The 27,903-nt window shown below is 38.6% G+C and overlaps 1 protein-coding gene across 1 annotated transcript in view; it reads left to right on the top strand.

Moving 5' to 3' along the window:
* Nucleotides 1–27,903, top strand: part of LOC120878061 (S-adenosyl-L-methionine-dependent tRNA 4-demethylwyosine synthase TYW1) — a 142,020-nt gene that overhangs the window by 96,459 nt on the left and 17,658 nt on the right. The window contains exons 14-15 of the mRNA XM_040260637.1: nucleotides 15,331–15,441; nucleotides 24,756–24,923. Of these exons, the coding sequence (XP_040116571.1) occupies nucleotides 15,331–15,441; nucleotides 24,756–24,923 (279 nt within the window). The remainder of the gene's footprint in view (nucleotides 1–15,330; nucleotides 15,442–24,755; nucleotides 24,924–27,903) is intronic.

Genomic DNA, 27,903 nt, shown 5'->3' on the forward strand with positions numbered 1-27,903 from the left:
ATGCCATCCAACCATCTCATCCTCTGTCATCCCCTTCTCCTCCTGCCTTCAATCTTTCCCAGCATCAGGGTCTTTTCAAATGAGTCAGTTCTTTGCATCAGGTAGCCAAAGTATTGGAGTTTCAGCTTCAGCATCAGTCCTTCCAATGAATATTCAGGACTGACTTCCTTTAGGATGGACTGGTTGGATCTCCTTGCAGTCCAAGGGACTCTCAAGAGTTTTCTCCAACACCACAGTTCAAAAGCATCAATTTTTTGGTGCTCAGCTTTATAGAAATCTTAGCATTTTGTTTATTCTCTTTCATTTTTTTGGTTTCGTCTTGAGCTCTTTACATTCTGTCTCTCTTATTAATCATCTTTTCCCCCTCTCATTGGTTCTTGTTTCTTTCCTTTTCCTTGCATTCCCATGTTTTATTGATAAATTTCTGTGATTGTGGCTCTCAGGTAACTAAAAAAGAAAGCATAACATGAGAGTTGTGAGTTAAGTTTTATGTGGAGCAAAATGAGGACTGCAGCTTGGGAGACAGCATTTCAGATAGCTCTGAGAAACTGCTCCAAAGAGATAGGGGGGAAGGTAAATATATATGTGATTTTGGTGAAGGGGGAGTACGTGCAATCAAGCACGTATTTTTTTTTAGAAGGTTTCTGCCAGTCATTCTAGATGTGAGGAGGTACAAGAATTGGGCACATAAAATCGGCTGCTGAAAATAATCGAACTATCTGAAGTCCTGTCATGCCAGTTGTTCCCCTAGCACAGAGTGCCTCATTTCTGCTCTCTGCTCTGAACTCCTTTCATAGGGTGTTGAAAATCAGCTGGTGCAGAAACACATGATTTAATCGTTGTAGAGGTAGATGGCAAGTGCCAATGGCATGTGTCAGTTTGTAGTTGACACAGGGCAGTAGTCGTTTTTACACGGTAAGAACAGTCCTATTCAAAAGGCCAATAGAGCTTTCTCTCTTCCATTCTATTCTAACCTCGAAAAGATGGAAAAACACTTCTCCATATTACTCAGTTGCTTTTCCGGTGTGTAAATACGACTGCCTTTAAAAAAAATCCTCTCGTGGGGTTTGTTTTTCCCTGCTCTTATTTACGTACTGTTTCTCTTTATACAGCTGCCAGTGCGCCTAGTGTCTTTTGTGTTTGCATTTTGTGCTCCTCAGCTTCCTCTTCTTGTTGGTTTTCAAGAGATGGACTTACAGTTCCCCTTTGACCGTACTTCCACTGTGCAGTACGCTCCATGTCTGCCAGTTCTGCATTCTCAGATTCAACCAACTGCAGAGCAAAAACGTTTGGGGAAGACAAAAAGTTCCAGAGAGTTTCAAAAAGGAAAACTTAAATTTGCCTTGCAACTGTTTATATCGCATTTACATGGTATTTCCAACTATTTACATAATATATACATTGTATTAGGTATTATAAGTACTCTAGAGATGATTTTAGATGTACAGGAGGATGTGCGTGCATTATATGCAAATACTGTGCCATTTTATATTAGAGATTTGAGCATCTGAAGATTTTGGTATCTGTGGTTGTCCTAGAACCAACCCATGAATATTGAGTGTTGACTGTATGCATACATTATAATGTGATTGTGTGTGTACATGTATGTGTATCTATATAAAATTTTTAAAATTATATGTGATTTCACCTTCCTTCTACTCCTTCACATAAGCAACATCTTCCTTCATATTAACCATGTTACTAGGAGGATGTCGAGCCAGTTTTTTTCCCTCGTTGCTATTATAAGTAGCACAGAGGTCCATGACTCTTCAAATTCAGGCCACATTCTGTCTCATATTCAAGTTGATTTGCATGGTCTTCTGAGGCTCAGCCGAACCTAAGGCAAATCTTTTTCGACTTCCTTTACCAGATTTCTGGTTTTTGAGCAGAGGATTTTGTTTGAGGGATCTGTTTAAGGATAATTAAGATCAGGCATATCAAGAAACTTTTAAACTGATCCATTCTCATCTAAAGAGTCAATACTGTTAATATTAAAAAGGGTGTGTGTGCAGGTTTTCTGAACCCACTACTTTTCTTGTATTTCCTTCTCAGATTTTTGTGTTTCTCCTGTGTATATGTATTTATGTCATTAATACTGTAGTACACATACAGTTTTGTTTTTAGCTTTTTAAAATTTCAATGCTGTTACATAAAAATTACCCCTTATTATTAAACTTTCTTTTAAAACAGTTATTCTCAATAGGAGCAAAGGTACAAAAGAAAAACAGGTCTCCCACCCCCTTCCTTCCTTTTTTCTGAGAATCACATCTGTATGGAGCTCTCTTACTGTTAGGAGGATGTTTCTCTGCCGTGTTCAGATTCATAACCGGTGTTCTGAAATAATCATCTTTAAATAGCTGTATCATAAATCATCTAGCTATTTCTTGGGATTGAGATATTTATAGTATCTCAATATTACAAATAAAGCTGGAATGAACCTTCTTATTCATCAGTATTTGTCCACAAATTTTATCATTTCCAAAGGCTTACATCTTTAGAAATGTAGTTATTGGATCAACAGATTTGAGTATTTTTCAGAGACTTTAATCATGTTGCCATGCTACTTCCCAAAATGTTTGTAGTGAGTTATGCTTTTACCGTCAGTGAATGAATTTCTCTGTCTTGCTATACTCTAGGCAGCAGTGAATATTGCTATTTAAAAAAAATCTTTGCCAATCTGATAAGCCAAAATGGTACCTCATTACTGCTTCAATCTGCATTTCTTTGATTACTGGTAACTCAGAGCTATGTTTTAGGAGACCATTTTATCTTGTTTTGACACACAGCCTCAGCTCAAGTTTGTCTTGAATTGCAACTGTCAAGATAAATTGTTGAAATTAAGAACTGTAGTCCTGGGATATAATAACCTCATCTAGAATATGTAGCACTGCAAGATGCCTAATTAGAGGGAACAGAATTCCAACTCATACTCTATATTTTTAAACCTTTTTAGTATGGATTTTTAAAACATTCAAGAGAGGAGAGAATAGTACAGGGAATTCCTATGTAACCATGATCTTAGCTGTCATTTTCACCTCTCCTTCTGAGACTCATAATGTGTATGTTAAACACTTTAATCCTCTCCAGTATTCTTGCCTGGAGAATTCCATGGACAGAGGAGCCTGGCAGGCTGCAGTGCATGGGGTCACACAGAGTCGAACATGACTGAGCAACTAACACTTTCACAGGTGTTTAAAGAGGAATGTAAATAAACCTACAACCCTTCTGATCCTTATAAGTAAGCACTATTAGTAGCTTGATGTATTTCCTTTAGGATTTCTTTTCCTGTTGGATTTTCTTCACTCAGTCTTATAAAAGTGTCCTTGCCATCTTTCCTTGATCTACATTTTCAATTATTCATAAAAGTTTAAATTAGTTGGTTACTTAGTTGATTTATTTTGGGAATAATTCTGTAATAGTTTTCCTACCTTTGAATATGAAGAATACTTCACTTAGCTGGATCATGAGTTATATCTTTGAATTTATTTTCTACTTTTTTGCTTTATTTGACCTATCAGATTGACACATTTTGTTTTGTCTCAAATGAACAGTATCAAACTTAATTAAGGGACTTCCTTGGTGGTCCAGTGGTTAAGTTTCTGTGCTTCTAGCGCAGGAGGCCTGGGTTTGATTCTTGGTCAGGGGACTAGCTCCTGCATGCCACAACTATGAGCTCGCACACCACTACTAAAGATCCTGCATGCTGCAGCTAAGACCTGGCACAGCCAGACGAAACCAAACAAAAACAAAAAGCAAAAAAATGACTCTTGATTAATTAAAGCCATTTTAAGAATAGATAAGCTTTCTAAGGTCTTTAAAATAATCATTGCCCAATTTCTAGTATTGGCAAACACATATTCCTTTGATTTTAAAAACAATGGTTGTCAGTGAGGGGTTGTTTCACTTTTAAGTTATTTTTTGTTTTAAGGAGTTCAGAATCATTTTTTTTGACAAGCATGGTATGATCTGGTCAATATTCTATCTGGTTTTCATGGCTTGTGGAGCCAGGCAGGAGTGTTGAAGTCTTGTCTTGATGGTTTCCTGGCTCCTCTCCTCTTTTGTTATTAACCATTGTTGCTAATTTCCTCTGATTTGAGTTTGTTCATTTGCTAGAATAGAATGTAGATTATACAACAGTTGGCACTGTGGTTGCTTCATTCACTGCTAAATCTCCGGCACCTAGTGTTAACACCTGGTGACGATTGGTTGAGTTGATATCTGTGTGATCAAATGAGTGGATCAGTGTAACTGCTGGTGGTGGTGGTGGCCGAAATTTATTCATGGTTTTCTCTCTGCAGGGGCTGTGTTCTAGGTTCTTTGTTTTAGTCCTTCTAATTTAACAACAATACTATGAGATACAGATACTGTTACCCTTCCTCTTCTACAGAGGGGCAAAGAGCTCACCTAAGCTCACACAGTTGACTCAGTAGCTTCATTGCTTCTGTGTACTCTTTTCCTCATTTTATACTTTTTTCCTCTTTTCTTTACTCAGGCCTTTTCTACTTTGTACTTGATTCTTTATACCGCCTGCCTCCCCGCCTCCCCACGCAGTTCCCTTTGATGAGCGTTTAACATCTACCTTTGGAATTTCGACCTCAATTTTCACTTCATGTGTTTTCAGTCCATGTATTGCTAAGGCAGTGGCACCCCACTCCAGCACTCTTGCCTGGAAACTCCCATGGACGGAGGAGCCTGGTAGGCTGCAGTCCATGGGGTCGTGAAGAGTCAGACACGACTGAACGACTTCACTTTCACTTTTCACTTGCATGCATTGGAGAAGGAAATGGCAATCCACTCCAGTGTTCTTGCCTGGAGAATCCCAAGAACGGAGGAGCCTGGTAGGCTGCCGTCTACAGGGTCGCACAGAGTCGGGCACGACTAAAGCAACTTAGCAGTAGCAGCAGCAAGAAACATAATAAGTTGAAACTCAGATTTAAAATCTGTCACAAAGATCTGATCTAAAGTCTAGAGGTGAACTTCTAGGTCTCTCGCTGCACAGTCCAGCTGCACATTTGTTGGGATGTAGCTTTCAGATCACCCTGCCCCCGCTACTGTGTCTGTTCTCACCAGTAGGGGAAAAGAATCTTAGACTCTTAAATTAAACAAATACATGTCATGTTGAGGTTTGGCAGAAACCAACACAATATTGTAGAGCAATTATCCTTCAATTAAAAATGAATAAATTTAATGATTAAAAAACCCCAGAAATACGTGAAATTATAATGTGCCAACTACTTGACTTTTTTTTTTTAACAAGTCACATTGTGACATTTCACAGATCACATTGTAGCTTGAACAGAAAGTAGCTAAACTTTTTGCCTAATTGGATACTTTTCATCTTCATTTTTATATTCCATAGTATTCAGTTCAGTTTAGTCGCTCATTCGTGTCTGACTCTTTGCAACTCCATGGACTGCAGCACGCCAGGCTTCCCTGTTCATCACCAACTCCCGGAACTTCCTCAGACTCATGTCCATCAAGTTGATAATGCCATCCAGCCATCTTACCTTCTATTGTCCCCTTCTCCTCCTGCCTTCAATCTTTCCCAGCATCAAGGTCTTTTCCAGTGAGTCAGTTCTTTGCATCATGTGGCCAAAGTATTGGAGTTTCAGCTTCAGCATCCATAGTATTGGGTTGGCCAAAATCTTTCCATAAGATGTAACGAAAAAACCCGAATGTACCTTTTGACGGACCCAATATTACACCATCCATTTCCCCTACGAGATAATATGACACATTCAGAAAATCCTGCAGTAATAACCAATCCAGAACCTATACAAATTAAATTTGCTAATTAAATCCCCAAATTGGGAGAAAATATTTTTTATTCAAATTAAATTACTACAATCCAGTTTGTACTCCAATTTTCCCTCTCTCTCTCGCCTGTTTTTTTTTTTTTAATCTAAAAGGATAATATAAAGTGTTAAATATGTCCTTTACAAAGGCAATTGCAGTTCTCACCTCTCAAGCATCATCTGTACTCAGTTTTTGTTTTAATTCGATCTAACTGGAGTTTAACTCCACTTTCTTCTATAGACTTTAGGAACTACTTTAACTAATTTTACATAGACTTTAAAGTCTCCAAAACTGTCCCATTGAACAGGCTCTCTACAGACACAGTGAAACCCAGAATGTGAATCTGATCATTTGAAACAAAATCTAATGACATTCCTGTTTTTGTAACCCCATAGTAGTGCTTTTCTTTGTCTTTAATCATCTGAACATTAGTATGCTGTAGATAAAAGGTAAGTGTACTAAAATCAGTTACTTCTGTTGATCAAAAGATATGCAGAAAGTAAAAAGGAAAGCCTTAAAGCAGATGAAAATATTTCTGATATAATTATAACAGAGTTCTTATAGCCAGGATATATAAAGAATTGAAAAACCCGACCATTATTCCCATAGAGAAATATTCAAGACGCTCGAACAAATACTTCACAAAAGTAGAGATTAGAATGGCCAAAAACATACTCAACTTCATCAGCAAACAGACAGATAATTTTTCCCCAATTTGGGGATTTAATTAGCAAATTTAATTTGTATAGGTTCTGGGTTGGTTATTACTGCAGGATTTTCTGAATGTGTCATATTTTCTAGTAGGGGACATGGATGGTGTAATATTGGGTCAGTCAAAAGGTACATTCGGGCTTTTTCATTACATCTTATGGGAAAACAGACAGTAAACAAACAGACAGACAAAATAGAACAGCACAGCAATGGCTGAAGTTTTAAAAGACTACCAACAAGAGTTGTTGAAGATGAGAAGCAGCTGGAACTCTGATCCACCACAGGTGGATGTGTGGTCAAGTAACCTTGAAAACCAGTCTGGCAAAATACCTGCACTTCCTGTGATGCAACATTTCCACTCTTAGGAATATCAAAGAAATGTGTCTTATCAGGAGTTAGGTACTGTAACACTCTGCAATGGTGTTTTGTAAGAGACCATCCTGGGAAAACAACCAACCAACCAACAACTTTCACTAGTAGTTAATATTTTCATATGCTGGAGTACTAAACAGCAGTAAAAATGTATCTAAAGCTAGAATCACCATCAAATTCAGTGAATGAAACTCAATGAAAGAAGCAGACATAGAAGAATATATGTCATAATAGCATTTCTAAAATTCCCTAAAGCAGAAAAAGCTAAACTCTAGTGTTAAGAGAGATAACAGCATTGTTTTTCTTTTAATTTTTATTGGAGTATAGTTGATTTACAGTGTTGGATTATTTTCAAGTGTACAGCAAAGTGAATCAGTTATATATATATTATATTTAAAATATATTTATATATAAGTATAGAAAATATACAAATATATTTAATTTATATATTTACTATATATTTATATTTATTTAATTTATATATTTATTATATATTTATATTTATATAAATATATTTTTTACATATTATATATTTATATTTATATATTATATATATTTATATACAATATTTGTATATATATTTATATATTTCTTTTCCCACATAGGCCATTATAGAGTATTGAGTAGAGAGATCCCTGTGCTATACAGTAGGTCCAATTAGTTACTATTTTATATATAATGTTGTATATACATCAGTCCCAATCTTCCAACTTATCCTTTCCTCCACCCCTGCTGCTAAGTCACTTCAGTCATGTCCGACTCTGTGTGACCTCATAGACGGCAGCCCACCAGGCTTCCCCGTCCCTGGGATTCTCCAGGCAAGAACACTGGAGTGGATTGCCATTTCCTTCTCCAATGCATGAAAGTGAAAAGTGAAAGGGAAGTTGCTCAGTTGTGTCCGACTCTTCGCAACCCCATGGACTGCAGCCTACCAGGCTCCTCTGTCCATGGGATTTTCTAGGCAACAGTACTGGAGTGGGGTGCCATTGCCTTCTCCCCCCTGCACCCCTAGGAACCATAAATTTTCAGCATTGTTTTATAACAGCTAAAAGGTAGAAATAATCTAGATGTCTATCAGTGGGGATATGGCTGAATGAATTATTGTATACTTATATAATGGAATGTTAGTTAACAAAATGAGCAGATCCCAACATACAGCAACATGGATGAACTGTATAAACACCATGTTGTGTGAGAGAAGCAAGACACAAAAGAATATATGGTTCTTTGTATATACGTTCAAACATAAGCACAAGTCTAATATTTAATGCTGAAGTCAGAATATCAGCTAGCTTTAGGGTGCAGGGAATGGATGGTGCTGGGCGGGTGATGGATATTTCTTTGTGTTAATCCCTTGGGTGATACATTTGTGTTTTATGTACATTTCTCTCTGCATGATTTATTTCACAATTTGAGAAGGTTTAGCAATGAGAGATAGAGTCTGCCTTGGATTCATTCTGCTTGGGTTCATATCCGAGCTCTGCTGCTTTCCAACTGTGTAACTTTGGGAAATTTATTTAGCAGCCCTGGGCCTCAATTTCATATCTATAATGTGAAGATAATAAACCTATTTTATAAGATTTGTTGCAAAGAAGAGACAAATATTGGAATCTTTGCTAAGATATTAATCACAACAACAGCTGGCACATAGTAAGGGCTGACTCATTGCCAACTCCTGCTATTGTTTTTGTTGGTATCATTGCTAGTTTATTTGTTGAAAAGAATTTTTAACTCCCATTGGAATTACATTATATTTAGAAATCTATCATGGCTCTCCATGTAGGCTAGTTTTTTGTTATGATCTCAGAAAAGTTTACTTTTTTCACTGTCCATGTTATTTCATAAATAATCATCAAGTATTTAATAGTTGTATTTTGTAAAGTAGAATTTGTGTTTTGTAATATATATGTATATGCTATATAGATATATGTATATGTAGTTATATGTAGCGTATATATGCAATATAATAGCTAATACATATTATGACTTACTGCTGCCAGCATGGTTCTAAGCGTTATGTAGTAGTGAAAGTCGTTCAGTCGTGTTTGACTCTTTGCTACCCCGTGGACTATACAGTCCATGGAATTCTTTGGGCCAGTATACTGGAGTGAGTAGCCATTCCCTTCTCCAGGGCATCTTCCCAACCCAGGGATTAAACCCAGGTCTCCTGCATTGCAGGTAGATTCTTTACCAGCTGAGCCACCAGGGAAGCCCAAGCATTATGTTGATGAACACTTGCAGTCCTGTGCAAAACCTGCATTTTATGCAGGGAGGAACTGAGTCAGAGAGTTAAAGATGGCTAGTATGTGGTCTGGGATTCAGTCTGGCCTGGCTTCCCTGATAGCTCAGTTGGTAAAGAATCTGCCTGTAATGCAGGAGACCCCGGTTTGATTCCTGGGTCAGGTAGATCCCCTGGAGAAAGGATAGGCTACCCACTCCAGTATTCTTGGACTTCCCTTGTGGCTCAGCTGGTAAAGAATTCACCTGCAATGCAGGAGACTTGGGTTCAATCCCTGGGTTGGGAAGATCCCCTGGAGAAGGGAAAGGTTACCCACTCCAGTATTCTGGCCTGGAGAATTCTATGGACTGTATAGTCCATGGAGTTGCAAAGAGCCGGACCAACTTTCACTTTCAGAGTCCACATCTATCCTACTACTCTATGCTAGGAAAGCTGCTCATTTTTCTATTTTTATTTGGTCACTGGCCAATTTGACTTAATCTGATTTTTAGTTGATTTTCTTAGGTTTAATCTGATTTTTAGTTGATTTTCTTAGGTTTCCAGGAAGCCAACTATATCATTTGCAAGTACTTTTTTTTTTGGTATACTATTTAATTAGTGTTGTTCTTGCCTTATTGCTTTGACTTTAACTTTCAGAAAAGTGTTTATAAAGATAATAGAGTGGGCATTCTGCTGTTAGTCTAATTAAATGGAAATACCTCTTGTTTTTTACATCTATAAGAATGACATAGACTGTTGACTCAAGGGTGTTTTCTTTATGTTAATGGTATGTTTTTTAATTTTTGAGTTTACCAAATGGTTTTTCAGTTGTTCATTCTGTTTTATTTTATTTTATTTTTATTTATTTTTTATTTTACTTTACAATTCTGTATTGGTTTTGCCATACATTGACATGAATCCACCACGGGTGTACATGCGTTCCCAAACATGAACCCCCCTCCCACCCCCCTCCCCACAACATCTCTCTGGGTCATCCCCGTGTACCAGCCCCTAGCGTGCCATATCCTGCATCGGACATAGACTGGCAATTCGATTCTTACATGATATTATACATGTTTCAATGCCATTCTCCCAAATCATCTCACCCTCTCCCTCTCCCTCTGAGTCCAAAAGTCCGCTATACACATCTGTGTCTTTTTTGCTGTCCTGCATACAGGGTCATCATTGCCATCTTTCTAAATTCCATATATATGTGTTAGTTTACTGTATTGGTGTTTTTCTTTCTGGCTGACTTCACTCTGTATAATCGGCTCCAGTTTCATCCATCTCATCAGAACTGATTCGAATGTATTCTTTTTAACGGCTGAGTAATACTCCATCGTGTATATGTACCACAGCTTTCTTATCCATTCATCTGCTGATGGACATCTAGGTTGTTTCCATGTCCTGGCTATTATAAACAGTGCTGCGATGAACATTGGCGTACATGTGTCTCTTTGAATTCTGGTTTCCTCAGTGTGTATGCCCAGGAGTGGGATTGCTGGGTCATAAGGCAGTTCTATTTGCAATTTTTTAAGGAATCTCCACACTGTTCTCCATAGTGGCTGTACTAGTTTGCATTCCCACCAATAGTGTAGGAGGGTTCCCTTCTCTCCACACCCTCTCCAGCATTTATTGCTTGTAGATTTTTGGATCGCAGACATTCTGACTGGTGTGAAGTGGTACCTCATTGTGGTTTTGATTTGCATTTCTCTAATAATGAGTGATGTTGAGCATCTTTTCATGTGTTTGTTAGCCATCCGTATGTCTTCTTTGGAGAAATGTCTATTTAGTTCTTTGGCCCATTTTTTGATTGGGTCATTTATTTTTCTGGAATTGAGCTGCAGGAGTTGCTTGTATATTTTTGAGATTAGTTGTTTGTCAGTTGCTTCATTTGCTATTATTTTCTCCCATTCGGAAGGCTGTCTTTTCACTTTGCTTATATTTTCCTTTGTTGTGCAGAAGCTTTTAATTTTAATTAGGTCCCATTGGTTTATTTTTGCTTTTATTTCCAGAATTCTGGGAGGTGGATCATAGAGGATCCTGCTGTGGTTTATGTCGGAGAGTGTTTTGCCTATGTTCTCCTCTAGGAGTTTTATACTTTCTGGTCTTACATTTAGATCTTTAATCCATTTAGAGTTTATCTTTGTGTGCGGTGTTAACGTGGAAGAAATGGACAAATTCTTATAAAAGTACAATTTTCCAAAACTGAACCAGGAAGAAATAGATAATCTTAACAGACCCATCACAAGCACGGAAATTGAAACTGCAATCAGAAATCTTCCAGCAAACAAAAGCCCAGGTCCAGACGGCTTCACAGCTGAATTCTACCAAAAATTTAGAGAAGAGTTAACACCTATCCTACTCAAACTCTTCCAGAAAATTGCAGAGGAAGGTAAACTTCCAAACTCATTCTGTGAGGCCACCATCACCCTAATACCAAAACCTGACAAAGATACTACAAAAAAAGAAAACTACAGGCCAATATCACTGATGAACATAGATGCAAAAATCCTCAACAAAATTCTAGCAATCAGAATCCAACAACACATTAAAAAGATCATACACCATGACCAAGTGGGCTTTATCCCAGGGATGCAAGGATTCTTCAATATCCACAAATCAATCAATGTAATTCACCACATTAACAAATTGAAAAATAAAAGCCATATGATTATCTCAATAGATGCAGAGAAGGCCTTTGACAAGATTCAACATCCATTTATGATAAAAACTCTCCAGAAAGCAAGAATAGAAGGAACATACCTCAACATAATAAAAGCTATATATGACAAACCCACAGCAAACATTATCCTCAATGGTGAAAAATTGAAAGCATTTCCCCTAAAGTCAGGAACAAGACAAGGGTGCCCACTTTCACCACTACTATTCAACATAGTTCTGGAAGTTTTAGCCACAGCAATCAGAGCAGAAAAAGAAATAAAAGGAATCCAAATTGGAAAAGAAGAAGTAAAACTCTCACTGTTTGCAGATGACATGATCCTCTACATAGAAAACCCTAAGGACTCTACCAGAAAATTACTAGAGCTAATTAATGAATATAGTAAAGTTGCAGGATATAAAATCAACACACAGAAATCCCTTGCATTCCTATACACTAATAATGAGAAAGTAGAAAAAGAAATTAAGGAAACAATTCCATTCACCATTGCAACAAAAAGAATAAAATACTTAGGAATATATCTACCTAAAGAAACTAAAGACCTATATATAGAAAACTATAAAACACTGATGAAAGAAATCAAAGAGGACACTAATAGATGGAGAAATATACCATGTTCATGGATCGAAAGAATCAATATAGTGAAAATGAGTATACTACCCAAAGCAATTTACAAATTCAATGCAATCCCTATCAAGCTTCCAGCGATATTTTTCACAGAACTAGGTCAAATAATTTCAAGATTTGTATGGAAATACAAAAAACCTCGAATAGCCAAAGCAATCTTGAGAAAGAAGAATGGAACTGGAGGAATCAACTTGCCTGACTTCAGGCTCTACTACAAAGCCACAGTCATCAAGACAGTATGGTACTGGCACAAAGACAGAAATATAGATCAATGGAACAAGATAGAAAGCCCAGAGATAAATCCACACACATATGGACACCTTATCTTTGACAAAGGAGGCAAGAATATACAATGGAGTAAAGACAATCTCTTTTACAAGTGGTGCTGGGAAAACTGGTCAACCACTTGTAAAAGAATGAAACTAGATCACTTTCTAACATTCTGTTTTATTTTAAAATCAGGGATGGACTTTAAACTATATCTATAAGATGACTGGTTGATTTTTCTGTGTGACAATATTAATGTGATGAATTACATTAATACATAACCTAATATTGAATGGGCTTCCCTGGTGGCTCAGATGGTAAAGAATCCCTCTGCAACACAGGAGACCCAGGTTCAATCCCTGGGTTGGGAAGATCCCCTGGAGAAGGAAATACCCACTCCAGTGTTCTTGCCTGGAGAATTGCATGGATAGAGGATCCTGGTGGGCTACAGTCCATGGGTTGCAGAGTCAGGCATGACTAAGTGACTTCACTAATGTTGAATCATCTCTCCTTTTCTAGAATTTTTAACATAATGCTGAATTTCATTTGCTTCAGCTTCCCTTATAGCTCAGTCGATAAAGAATCTGCCTGCAGTGCAGGAGACCTGGGTTCAATCCTTGGGTTGGGAAGATCCCCTGGAGAAGGAAATGGCAACCCACTCCAGTATCCTTGCCTGGAAAATCTTATGGACAGAGGAGCCTGATAGACTGCAGTCCATGGGGTCTCAAAGATTCGGGCACGACTGAGCGACTAATACTAAAATTTCAGTAAGATTTTTGCATGTATAAATACAAGTGAGATTGGCCTGCAGCTCTCTACCGTTTTTGTTAGGTTTTGGCATTGGGTGAATTCTAGCTATGTAAAGGAAATCTGGAAGATGTGTGTGTTTTCATGCTTTATATACTGCATTTTAAAAATAAGTTTTGAGTACGTTTTCTAAAGTGGCTGCCTAATGATATTCATCTCTTCATCTCTTGGTTATCTTCAGATATAAGCAAAAGTAGAGAGAGAGAGATTGGTATCTTTTAATGGAAGTATAGTTGATGTGCAATATTATGTAAGTTTCAGGTGTACAATATAGCAATTCAGAAAAAGATTATACTCCATTTATAGTTATTGTAAATATTGGCTATATTCCCCTGTGCATATAATATATCCTTATGGATTATTTTATACATAATAGTTTATATCTCTTAATCCCCTACCCCATCTCCCTCCTCCCCCCTTTCCTCTCCCCACTGGTAACCACTAATTTATTCTCTGTATCCGTTTCTGTTTTGTTATGTTCACTGGTTTGTTGTATTTTTTTTTTAGATTGCACATATAAGTGATATCATTCATTGTTTGCCTTTCTCTGACTGCCTTATTTCACTTAGCATAATCTCCTCCAAGTCCAACCATGGTGTTCCAAATGGCAAAATTTCATTATTTTTTATGGCTGAGTAATATTTTATTGTTTATATATACCATATCTTTATCCATTCATCTTTTGGTGGACATTTAAGTTGCTTCCATATCTTAGGAATTGTAAATAAATTCTGCTGTAGACATTGGGGGACATGTAGAGATTGGTATCATTCTTTTCAGCTCTCATCTCACTTTGTCTTTCTCTTGAGTATAATGAGCCTTGCTACTTAAAGCATGGCTTGAGGTTTAGCAGCATGGATATTTCCCAGGAACTTGCTTCAAATGGATGCAATTTCAATCATGCGCATATAACCACAGGCACCAATCACCTTTGCGTATTCTACTCGTTAATAGGCAAGTCATAGGTTCTGCCCCCACTCTTGTTGTAGATTTTAAACTACCATTAATCATGTTGTTTAGAGATGTTTGAGTTAGTCCTTGAACTTTTCACAGTTTGTCTAGGGTCCTGGAAGGGAAAGTCAAAGGGTATAAAGTTTTTAAAGGCTTGCATGACTGTTGTCTAGTTGCTTTTCAGAAAATCAGTACCTTTTTTTTACATGACAGACAAACAAACGGCAACATTAACAGTTCATCAACGTGCCTTTTCTGCCAGGTAGGGATCATTAAATAATAAGAAAGCAGGAAAGAGGAAAAGTGTAAGTTAAAAATCCTTATCATAAATAGTTTGATAACGGAGAGCCTGAAGGTTATTTGAATTCATTTTTGACAGTCTGAAGCTATTTAGTCAATTTACTGTTTCTGATCAAATGGAATTCAGTGTATTTGTTAAGAAACTTTTGGGTGTCTTATCTAGCATTAATGACTCAGACAGTAAAGAATCTGCCTGCAATGCAGGAGTCTCAGGTTCGATACCTGAGTCAGGAAATCCCCTGGAGAAGGGAATAATGGCTACCCACTCCAGTAGTCTTGTCTGGAGAATCTCATAGACAGAGGACCCTGGAGGGCTACAATCCATGGGGTTGCAGAGTCAGACATGACTGAGCAACTAGCACTTATCCAGTGTTAGATACTGATAGTGAGGGAAGAGAAATATGCCAATATTTGTGCCTATAAGGCTTCTGGGAGTCTTATGATATTGTTTACATTTTTTTCATCTTTCTACAAAATGTAAACTTCAATTTTTAAAAGTTCATACTGGATTTTACCTTGCCTGGGTTTTCTGTGGGCTGAAGAAATTTGAAAATCTTCCAAGGTGATAAAAACAAAGTTATCTTTTCCTGTCTTTTAGCAACAACGTACTGTCTACAGACTGACTCTAGTGAAGGCATGGAACGTGGATGAGCTCCAGGCCTATGCCGAGCTGGTGTCCCTGGGGAATCCTGACTTCATCGAGGTGAAGGTAAGCCCCTGGCGGCCAGTGCTGGGCACACTTCCCCTGGCGCTTTTGCTGGCCACGGTGGAGTTAACAACCTTCTAAAACCCTACATGAGGTCCTGGATGTTTGATTTATTTATGCAAAAATATTAATCAAGATCCTGGCACTGTTCTAGCCATTGCGGATAAGAACAGTAAAGACCAAGCATTTGCTCTCATGTATAAAAAGCTTATATTTTAGTGAGCCATAGACTGTCAACAGAAAATAAATGTACTGTCCACTACATCGTAACTTTAATATGTGGAGAAGTAGAACACTGTTATAGTGAGTAATTGTTTGACTTTTAAATAAACCTTTGCTATGGAAAACTTCAAATATATACAGAAGTAGAGACTGATGTAATGAACCTCCATCCACCCATTACCCAGCTTCAAAAATTACCAGCTCATGTTTCAACTGTACTCCTACCCATTTTCCTGCTCTTACCTATTATTTTCAAGCCAATCCTCACATTATACCATTACCTATAGCTGTTTCCGTCTGTATTTTTAAAAGATACGCACTCACTTTAAACACTTATTCAGAATACTGTTCTTACAACTAAATCATTTTAATAGTAATTTCTTAAGTTTGGGGGCATATAAGATTTCAAAGTCGACTGATTAACAGTATTTTTTTAGTTGAAATAGAGTTGATTTACAATATTAGTTTCAGGTATACAGCAAAGTAATTCAATTATATATATTTTTTCCAGGTTATTTTTTATTATAGGTTATTATAAGATATTGAATATAGTTCCCTGTGTTATATAGTAAATCCTTGTTGCTTGTCTATTTTATGTACAGTAATGTTTATTGATTAATCCCATACTCCTAATACTCTTCCCTTTCCCCTTTGGTAATAACTAAGTTTGTTTTCTATGTCTGTGAGTCTGTGTTTATTTTGTATGTAGATTCATTTGTATTCTTTTCAAGATTCTTCACATAAATGATCCCCTGTAACGTTTGTCTTTTTTTGACTTACTTCACTTAGTATGATATTCTCTAGATGATCTGTGTTACTGCAAATGGTAATATTTTATTCTTTTTAATGCCTGAGTAATATTCCATTGTGTATATACATCATATCCTCTTAAACCAACTGTCTTGGTTATTTGAAAGGTTAGTCGCTCAGTTGTGTCTGACTCCTTGCGACCCTATGGACTGTAGCCCACTAGGCTCCTCTGACCATGGGATTCTCCAGGCCAGAATACTGGAGTGGGCTGCCATTTCCTTCTCCAGGGGTCTTCCCCACCCAGGGGTTGAACCTGGGTCTCCTGTTTCACAGGAAGATGCTTTACCCTCTGAGCCACCAGGGAAGCTGGGGTTATTTGAAAATCTAGATCCAAATAAGGGTTAGAATTGGATTATTTCTGTCTTTAATTTATTTTAGTCTGTTAGTTCTGCTACTAATTAGTTCCCCTAGTAATTTATTTTGTTGGAAAAAATGGGTCATTTATCCTGGTTAGTTCCCTGAATTTAAATTACATATTCTTCTGCCCCATATATTTTCTGTGGGTTGGTAGTTAGAGCAAAAGAAGATTGATCAGAGGTATGTGTGTGTGTGTATGTGTGTGTGTGTGAGTGAGTGTGTGTATGTGTGTGTGTGTGAGTGTGTGTGTGAGTGTGTGTGTTTGCATTTCAAGACTATTTCATTGGTGCCGATTTCCAGCAGGCGACATTTAATGTCATGTTTTTGCCCGTGTTTCTTTGGGATAGATACCTGTAAGTGGATTGATGTGTGAGAGGATACATGGATATGCTGTTTTGCTAGATATTGTGGTTGGCTGTTTTAGATTTCGTAAGCAGGAAGGTTTTTTGAGGAGATGACTCTTTTAAAAATTGCTACCTGAGTAGGAAGAAGCAACACAATAGTGAAAGGCTTGGGGTCAGAGCCTTCTGGGCAGATGACACAGCTGGTCTGCAAGAGGGCCTTTGTGACCTCTGGGGCGGTTGGAGTTGGCTGTGGTACAAGATGAATCAGAGAAGGGGGCTGGGGCCAGATTTTGTTAGGCCTTTCACACAAGGATAAGAGAATCAAATTTTATACTAAGTTTAATGGTAAAACTTTTTTTTTATACTTGGTGTACTTGGAAAGGATTTTAAAAGCTAGAGAGTGATGAGATCTGATTCATGATTTTAAAAGATCACCCTGCTGTTGCCGTGAGTTGGTTTACAAGGGCAGTAGTAGAAGTAGGTAGACCAGTAACAAAACTTTTGCCAAGCAAGAGGTGTGATGGCTTGGGGAAGGTCTTTGGTGATACAGTTGGAGAGGAGTGGGTGCTTCCGTGATGAATTTTGAAAGTAGGTCCAACCGAACTTGTTAGATGGTGTAGGGAGTGACAGAACAAAGGGAATCAAAAGAGTACCTGGGTTTTTGGCTTAAGCAACCGTGTAGATGGAAAAGACCAATGGAGAAGGGAGGCCGATTTGGGGAGTGATCTCATGAGTTTTGTGTCAGCCTGAGTAATTTGAGATAGCTTTTAAATATCTAAGGGTAGGTTCAAATAAGCCATAGGTTATATAAACCTGGAGTCCTGGGGATGAGACAAGCCTGGCAATAATGACTTGGAAGTCATCAGCATGAGATAGTAAGTAGTTAAAGCTGTAGAATATTAAGAGGCAGATAATATGCTAGGCTTTCATGGACAACTAAGAATATGCAAAAATGAGAGAAAGCGATCAGAAAATTCACCTAGTCTCTCAGAGCTCCACTCTTCCGTTCATGTTTATGAAGCTGGGTGCACTCTGTCATGTCCGAGGATATTTCAGTTTTAGAGCTATCTTTGAGTAAGTTCAGCGTTCTGTATGACTGTCTTCTGGAGGGATGGGGAGGTTGGAGCAGATGAAATATTGCTGTCTGAGTGTGTAGCAATCTCTAGTCAGGTCAAAGACACTTTTAAAGTTGTTCTTAATTTCAAAAGGCTCCTCTTGGCAAGAACTCTAATGATGCAAAGATACAAACTACATCTTAAATATATGCCTTGGCTTAACAAAGCCTTGCCAATGTCAAGGATTAGTGGTGGTTTAATTTATGACTTAGCTATTAAAGAATGTTGCTTCAAATTATATTGCAGTAAAATATCTATTATTAAGTGACTTGGCTGTATCACACCATCACCTTTTTTTCTCCTTCTTTCTTTGCAGTCATGTTTTCTGTAATGAACAAGATATTTTATAATCTGAAAAGAATCAACCAGAATTATTTTTTAATGAAAGATGGCCACTTTGTAAACAGTGTAATTCTCTGATGGGCATTTTGTAGTTGTACAAACTATTGCTATAACTTGAAAACAGATGAAGCCTTCTTGCCTGTAGCTGAGATATTATAATGACATAGTTTCTTTCAAACAAGATTTCCATTTTACTGTTTTATCCCTGCCTTTAACAAATATTTCTGTGCTCTCTCCACGTGCCAGGCCTCATCAAAGCACCATAGGTACAGATTTTGTGTCTAAATTTGGATATGCTGTTTAGGAAATGGATGTCTTGCTGAGCAAGGCCACATCTGCAGAAGTAAAATGAGCTACTTGGAGAGGTTTTTTTTTTTTTTTTTAATTGAAAAATTTTTGGAGAAGTGTGTAATCTAATCATGATGTAAAATGTCATATTTAAATGATAAAATATAGGGTAACAGAAAACAGTTTGTGTTGTACCAGGAGAAAGTATGTGATGATCACTTGACTCCATAATATCAAGTACCTGGGCCTTTTTTTAAAATTTTATTTTATTGATTGATTGGTTTTTGGCTGTGCTGGGTCTTTGTTGCTGTGTGTGGGCTTTCTCCAGTTGTGGTGAGTGGGTGCAGCTCCATTAGAGACAGGATATGGGTGTGAAGGCAGAAAACTAGGCCCTTTGACCTTTAGCAAGCGGACTAATTAGGAAAAAATTCACACGCTGACACGGTGGTACCTGGAGGTTTATCTCTTACCTGTGAAGTGAAGTGTTGGTCACATAGTCGTGTCCAACTTTTTGTAACCCTACGGATTGTAGCCTGCCAGCCTACTCTGTCCATGGGATTTTCCAGGCAAGAGTACTGGAGTGGGTAGCCATTCCTTCTCCAAAGTATCTTCCTGACACAGGGATGAACCTGCCTCTCCTGCGTGGGCAGGCAGATTCTTTACCGTCTGAGCCACCAGGGAAGCCCATCCCTTATCTATCTCTTGATTAAAAAAAAAATGTCTCCCAGGGTCCAACCTTCAAAAGGAGTTAGTGTTAAAGCTTAGTAGTACCTCAAGGTCATATGAATGCTCCAAAGATGTGAAATTGATAATACAAGATGACTGGGATAGTGATATACCTGGGGCTCTCAGATACCACTCATATCCTTTCCCTGGATTTCCTGGATGTGTGTGTGAATGTGGAGGGTGTAGCTGTGTCTCTCATAGTCTCCAGTGGGGAAGATGTATGAACTTTGCTGTATTCCTAAAGGTACTGATGTCATCTGGGACAGGTTACTTACCTTCATTGAGCCTAAATTTCCTCAGTATTAAAATTAGACTAATAATTTCAATTTAATAGCTTTAGTTGAGAATTCAAGGGTGTAACAAATGCCTGGGTTCAGTAACTGCTTAGATCACTTTCCATCAAGCATATTATTAAAAATGAATCAATAGAAGCTGCTTATTACATCGATTTTCTCTTTACTTTCACTTTTAGTCTCATAAAACATCTCTCTGTTCCATTGCCTGTAAATTATGTATTTTGGGTTCATTAGGCTTAAATGGGCCTCTATTTGCTAGCCTGAGAAACTTAACCATCGTTATTTGCTTACTTGTTTAAGAAAATGTGTTTGGTGTTGTAAACATCTGCCTTACTGAGAAGCTTTCATAGCATAATCCATTTTGTAAATGAAATACTGTCTTTGTATTCTGTGCCTAGCACTGCACCTTGAGACGAGTAAGTGCAGTAATTATTTGTTGTCAAATGATTTAAAACCTTCTTCCCATTAGCACTGTGACTCTCGACAGAGCTCAGTCCTTGCAGAATGCCCCTTGCAAAACAAATGACTTAGCATACCTCACCCTCTTTCTGCACACAAACGTTAAGGAATATTGGTCATATTGGTCAGATTCCTTATAACTGTTAGTTGTTCAAGTATGCAACAATACCTGAGCAGTGTTTTCAGTTGGTTTATAATCATTAAAGAGCAGAAAAGTCATGAAAGATATGAAGGAAATTTTGTATTAGAAAAGAGTTACGAAGTCTAATATCATGGAAGAAATGTATGACTTGATCTTAGAACAGATTGGTTGAGGGTACAGAGAAGAACAAGGTACAGTTTCTGCCCTTTGAGAGCTCAGGATTTAGACACATCTTTATGCCCATTATCTGATAAGAGATATGCACAAGACATGATGAATTTGGGATTAGATGGGATGGGGGTTTCTGGCAGAAGATCAAAAAAATGGTGGAAATTTTAGCTGGGGAAAGACTGGATGCTGAGTCTAGTAAGAAGGCCTCAGGTGCTATGCTGAGAAATTTCGGCTGGTGTTGGGGTCGGCGGGGGGGCTGGCAGTGATTGAAGCATTTTTAAAACAGTGACATGTATTGCTGCAAAAAGTCATGAAGACAACATCTCTTCTGTCCTCAAAATGATCAGGGACAAAGAATAATATCAGGAGCCTTTTGATACCCAGTCAGTATAATTAGAATTTCAAGAGCCAAAATACTGCTCTTCCCATAGACTTTAAATCCCCAGGTGAACTTTCTAAGCAGCCTGTAAAAAAGACCTACCTGGTGGCCCCCATCTCCTGGAGCAGAGTGGTCCCTCCAGAAGACACCAGTGTAATGTAATGGGGGGTGTATGTGAGAGAGTCACTTAGTCGTGTGCTACTCTTTGCGACCCCATGAACTGTAGCCCACCAGGCTTCTCTGTCCTTGGGATTCTCCAGGCAAGAATACTAGAGTGGGTCACATTTCCTTCTCCAAATATAATGGTGTGGATTGTGCTTTTCACCACAAATATGAAGACACCTAAGTGGTCCTGCTCTGCGGGAACTTTCTTTGTGTCTGCCTGTCACTCCTCAGCCTGCAGATATCTGGAGTGAGTGTTTTCAGCCGCCACATTGTTCCCATCTGTTTTCTTAAGGAGGTTGTTTTTTCAAAGTTGTGAGGAAAGAACACGGTGCTGGTAAAAATGGGGTGGGGGTCGTGCTGGTAGGAGAAGGCGGCAGAGAGCTGTGGTTTGAGGGAAAAGGAGACATTTTGAGACAGTTCAGGGGCAAGTGTGATCAGGAATAAGTAAGGTCCAGGTGGGTCATCGGTAGACAGGAGTGTGGCGTGAAGTGAAGTAGCCCATGCAGAGTGGGGAGCACCGGAGGGGCAGCTGCTGGAGACCAGCTCACTGGTGGGTGCTGTGCTTGGTCACAGTTGTGTCCAACTCTTTGAAACCCCATGTATTGTAGCCCACCAGGTTCCTCCGTCCATGGGGACTCTCCAGGCAAGAATACTAGAATGGGTTGCCATGCCCTCCTCCAGGGGATCTTCCCAACCCAGGGATCAAACCCAGGTCTCCCACATTGCAGGCGGATTCTCTACTGTCTGAGCCACCAGGGAAGCCCCCGGTTCACTGGTTTCTACCTGTTGCAGTTGTGTCACGATGAAGGCTCGGGCTCTGTAGTTGGCTCAGGAAGTAACCCATACTGCCCACCTCTGAGGATGTTGTCTGGCTAGAAAGAGAATTTTTACACGAAAATGCTTTGTTAATTATAAGGTATTATGTGAACATATAGAGAAAGTATTAGTGAAGGCCTAGTGATGGCCTATGGCAATCACTCTTTCATTTCCTTTCCAAACCAAATCCTTCCTTAGCATATTGTGCTTTATTATTGCTGAATAATCAATGTTAAGTGAAAATGGCTCAGTCATGTCCAACTCTTTGCGACCCCATAGGCTATACAGTCCATGAAATTCTCCATGCCAGAATACTGGAGTGGGTAGCCTTTCCCTTCTCCAGGGGATCTTCCCAACCCAGGGATCAAACCCAGGTCTCCCGCATTGTGGGCAAAATCTTTACCAGCTGAGCTACGAGGGAAGCCCAAGAATATTGGAGTGGGTAACCTATCCCTTCTGCAGGGGATCTTCCCGACCCAGGAATTGAACCAAGGTCTCCTGCATTGCAGGTGATTCTTTACCAGCTGAATCTCAAGGAAGCCCAAGTACAAAACATAATCTGCGCCTCCTGGGAATCTTGCGTGATAACCACTATACCAGTGGCGTGGCTAAATCAATTAAACTATTTTCCAAAGCCATTGTCATGAATATAAGATCTTACCTAAAACCTCTGCTTCAGTGAATTAAGGTAAATATTAAAAATAAATTCCTCTGAGTTAGCCATTATCTGCTTGGTTATTCATATAATTTGTCCATCATAAACAGTATTTAAAGTGAAGTAAAGTTCATATTTATGGCTAATTTGACTTATGAATAAATCAGTTTTGTTTGTTTTTAATACATTTGGGCAAGTTCAGTACAATTTTCCAACTACGCTTTCTTAAAGATTTTTTAAACTATTGTTTGTTTTTTTTATTCAGCTAAAACCCGAACTCAGTTTAATGAATTCTGTAAATCACTGGGCTAATAGAGAAGATTCTCTAGTTTATTGTAATTAAGCTGAGTTGCCTCTAGTTTATGTTCAGCAAAGGTCATCTCAGTGTAGTATACAATAGTCTTTGAACAGCCATCTGGAGTGGTGGGTTTTGCAGAACTCATCTGAGTTTTTGGCCCCCTCCCAGCTCTGCCATCTGTAGGGTCATGATCACTCTGCTTTGCTCATTGTGAGCTTTTCATTTAATGTCATTCTGTTCCCTCCACTCTGTGCGTATGTGTGCATCTCAGAGAGAGCATCTTTTTTTATTTTATTCTCTACTTGGTAGCAGCATATCTAGACTATTCAAATCTTTTTTTCAAATAAGTTTGATTTCTTAGGTATTTAGAGAGCCTACAAAGTTAAGATATTCCTTATTATTGAAAATTAGTCATTAATCACTTATCACTATGTAACTTACCAGTTAAAGAAATTAGTTATGGAACTTTTGGGTCTTAGCTGCTTGGGCTGTCAGGTAGAATTCAAAAGAGTTAAAAACCAATTTATCTTAATGCATTTGTACTGAATGAGAGAATCTCTGTAGGGGTAGATACATGTATATATGTGTGTGTGTATATATATATAGAAATATTTCTACAAATGTATTTTCATTTTGACATGATTTTGTGTTTATATTGGGTTGGCCAGAAAGTTTGTTTGAGTTTTCCCATAACATCATATGAAAAACTTCAGTGAACATTTTGGCCAACCCAATACACATCCACATACAAAATATATTACCAGGTGATCTCTTTAGAGAATAATTTGAAAGGAATCCCTATCTGGCCCTTTACAGAAAGTTTACCAGCCTCAGGTTTCCCTGATAGCTCAGTTGGTAAAGAATCTGCCTGCAGTGTGGGAGACCTGGGTTTGATCCCTGGGTTGGGAAGATCCCCTGGTAAAGGGAGTGGCTACCCACTCCAGTATTCTGCCCTGGAGAATTCCATGAAATGTACCATCCATGGGGTCACAAAGAGTTGGACATGACTGAGCGACTTCCACTTTCTTACCAACCTCAAATCTAAACTTTACTCGAAAATGGGAGCTCATCTTATTTCCCCAGTCAATAAATAATTCATTGAATTTTTGTGGGTGTCAGCTGTGCCTCCATTATTATAATCCCATGACAGTCAGTCTCTTATACTGCATGAGTGAATCTGATTGGAAAGGTACACTATCGGTTGAAAAGTATTATTGTGAGTAGACTGTGCAGATGGCGATGTAGCACGAAGCACAGGTACCCAAGCCCCCAGCTTTGTCAGAGTGCAGAGAGCCTTGGCCTGGGAGCTCCAGTGCTGTCTTTGTCACTTGCTACTTGTATGAGCTTCTGAGCAAATTTTATCATCTTTGTATTACTTTTTCTTTACTTTAAAATATGGATTGGATTGGCGTGGATTGGTTTGAAAGTGTGTTAGTCGCTCAGTCATGTCCGATCTCTTTATGACCCCATGGACTGTAGCCCACCAGGCCCCTCTGTCCATGGAATTCTCCACACAAGAATACTGGAGTGGGTAGACATTCCCTTCTCCAAGGGATCTCCTCAACCCAGGGATTGAACCCGGGTCTCCTGCATTGGAGGCAGATTCTTTACCGTCTGAGGCACCAGGGAAGCCCTGGATTGGTTTGTTGGATGACCTCTAGAAGCGTGCCTGGGTCTGAAGCTCTTACTCTGGGACATTTGAATAGGCCTGTAACTGTCTCTGTTTTCACAGGGTGTTACCTACTGTGGAGAGAGTTCGGCGAGCAGTCTTACCATGGCCAACGTGCCCTGGCACGAGGAGGTGGTGCGCTTTGTCTGTGAGTTGGTGGATCTGATCCCCGACTATGAAGTCGCTTGTGAACACGAGCATTCCAACTGTCTTCTCATAGCTCACAAGAAGGTAAGAACAGCTCAGGTATGCTTTCTTCCATCACCCTTGTCCTTCTTGCTCCCTTCTTCTCTTTTTATTTTTCCCCTTACCTTATTATAGTGAAATAATAAGTGAATAATAATAATATAGTGAAACAATTCTACTTGTTTGCTACCTTTCCTATAATGAACTTTAAGAAAACCCTGAATTCTGTTTGTTGGACTCATAAACCCCCTTTTCTGTGTGTGATTGCTTCATTTTCAGCCCTGACTCAGGCACTTGAAGTGCCTTCTGGCTTGTAATTGGTGCATCCTGAGAAACAAAACAAAACACCCTTGTAATAACCTCTAGTCCTTTACCCAGAATGACAAGGGAACGCTAAAATAGTAAACAACCCTCATATGATAGTTTTTGACTGTCAGAAGAAATATTGAGGTGTTTATCAAATTTTAGATCACTTTGAATCCTGGCCTCCACAGAAATGTTTCTGGGATTTTAGTTTTCCTTTTTCCTCTTTAGTGTTTCTAGTACACAGAAAAAGTACCTAAATTTAATGTATTTTTAAAGTAAATAATGCCTAGCAAAGGAAGAATTCAGTTTTTGGTAGAGGCAGGCTCTTAAAAAAAAAAAAAACCCAATCAGAAGTCCAGTGTTAGAATAGCAATCATACTGATATGCCCTTACTGAAATATGTATACAGAAATAATATAGTGTCTTGGGTTTGATTCAGAATGGTATTAGGTGAGAAGTGTGTGGGTGTGTTGGTGGGCTGGGGGCTTTTGAGGCTAACTGATGGATACACAGAGGCTCATTTTACTTCTCTGCTTAGTTTTCTGTTCATACTCTCCTTTTTAAAAAAAAGTGAACATGGTTGAACCTTGAAAACATTATTCTACATGCAAAATGGACACAAAAGGCCACATGATATATGATTCTGTTTATATGAAATGTCCAGACAGATCAATCCTTAGAGTCAGAACGTGATTTAGTGGTTGATGGGGCTGGGGGAAGAGCAGGTCAGAAAGTGACTGCTAATAGGTATGGGATTTCTTTTTGGGTGATGAAAATACTCTGGAATTACATAGTGGTGTTGGTTGCACAACTTTGTGGCTGTACGAAAACCCACCAAACTGTATACTTTAAAAGTTGAATTTTATGGTTTCTGAATTATATCACAATAAGGATAAATTAATACCCAAAAGGTAATAAAGAATGGGCTTACCTTTTCTTATAAAAATGTTTTTTATGCGAGTCAAGTCAGGCTTCATTAATTCAAACGTGAGTCTCACTTTTTCCTCCCCACGACCTAAGTGGCTTCCAGAACAGCTTCATAGGTTAATGATATTTAATAATATTAGAAGCGCTCAATTAAAATGTCACTTGATCTAGGCTCAAACAAACAGGAGTTTAAAAGGCCCTCATGTCTTAGTCGCAGTGACATTATATATATCTGACCTAATGATCTGTCAAACTTAAATATTTAGACAGAAGAATGTGTTCTGGGAGCATCAGGGAACAAAGAAATAAAAGCCACCTAGTATCTGAAATGTTCATTAAAGTAGCTGCAAAGACAATTAACGTACAATGTAAATCTTAAAAAATTAAAGCCAAAAACCAGAATTTTATTTTCTAGCTTTTTAATCACTGTTTCTTTTTCAGGTAAGATAGTACCTTTAAAAAAATTACTTGATTGGAGGGGTAGTGCCCTGGAAATAGTCCTGACAATGATGGCAAAGTTCTCTCTTCCTCCCTTAAGTCTGGTCTTCACACCATAGCCAAAGAAGTCTTTGTAGAACATAGATCTCTTGCTGCCTTTGATCGACCTCCCATTGCTTTTAGTATGAAAATCAAAATCCTGCAATGTGGCCCCCAGCATTCTGTATGATCAGTCTCTGTCTGCCTCTCGAGCTCCTTCTGGAACCCCTCTTCCTTCCCTTTCTGGACTTTTTTCCTTTCTCAGCCTTAGTAGGTCTTAGTTTTGCTCCAGGTAGGCTGGGGATTGTATACTCTTTCTATTCTTTTAGTGGATGTACTAAAGATTACTATTAACATGCATTCTGTACATAATTATTTTGAACTGCTGTCCTATGTCCTATATTGCCTGATTGTTTTCTTCTCTCCTCCGCTCAATTAAGCCTCTCTAAACTTCATCTCGAAACTGACACTAATAATACTGACTTTAGATGTTATCGTCAAGATTAAAGTTAATATATTTGAAGTACTCAGAAGGGAACCTAAAATAAAATCAGCAGTTCGTAAATAGTAGTTGTTACTGATGCTTTTATTGGCCTGCGCCTATCCACAGGGAGCCCTCAGAAGATAGCCAAGCAAATTACTGAAATCCAGTGTGATAAATACAACAGCAGACATAGGTACAAAGTGCACGCCAGACAGAAGAGAGAGTCTGAGATTGACCTTCGTTATTTTCTTTAATGTGTGTTGAATATCCAGGTGTGTCAGGCACTGTGCTGACATAAAGACGAGTTTAAAAAAAAAGATCCCTGCCTTCAAGAATGGTCTACCAAAAAAAAGACAAACATCTAAACAAATAAATGCCCCCAAATTATTTCAGATCAGTGATGAAAGATTAGAATGGAGCCCAAAGGAGAGCATACTTGGGACTATGGTTCTATCAGGAGAGATTTCACAGAGGAGTTGCTGTTTGACTGGGTCTTAAGTGATGGCCGAGATGTGGTCCATGAGGACGTGTGGAGCCCTGGCACACTGGGACAACTCCAGAGTAGTTTGGCGTGGCAGGAGGTCAAGAGAAAGGCTAAAAGGAGCAGAGGTGATTTGGCAGGGGCAAGATCACTGATGGCATTGAATGGTATCCTAAATGTGCTTTTTTCCATATGGCATGGGCAGGCACCAAAGAGTTTTAAGAAGGGGAATGACACAGTCAGATTGGAGTTGCAGAAAAGTTTCTCCAGCAACATTATAGAGGATGAATAGCAAGACAGAGAAACCAGTTAAAAAGGGTTGTGAAAGTCCAGCAGTCTGAGGGCTAACT

The sequence above is a fragment of the Oryx dammah genome, unplaced genomic scaffold (assembly GCF_014754425.2).
Source record: "Oryx dammah isolate SB20612 unplaced genomic scaffold, SCBI_Odam_1.1 HiC_scaffold_2, whole genome shotgun sequence".
NCBI lineage: Eukaryota > Metazoa > Chordata > Mammalia > Artiodactyla > Bovidae > Oryx > Oryx dammah.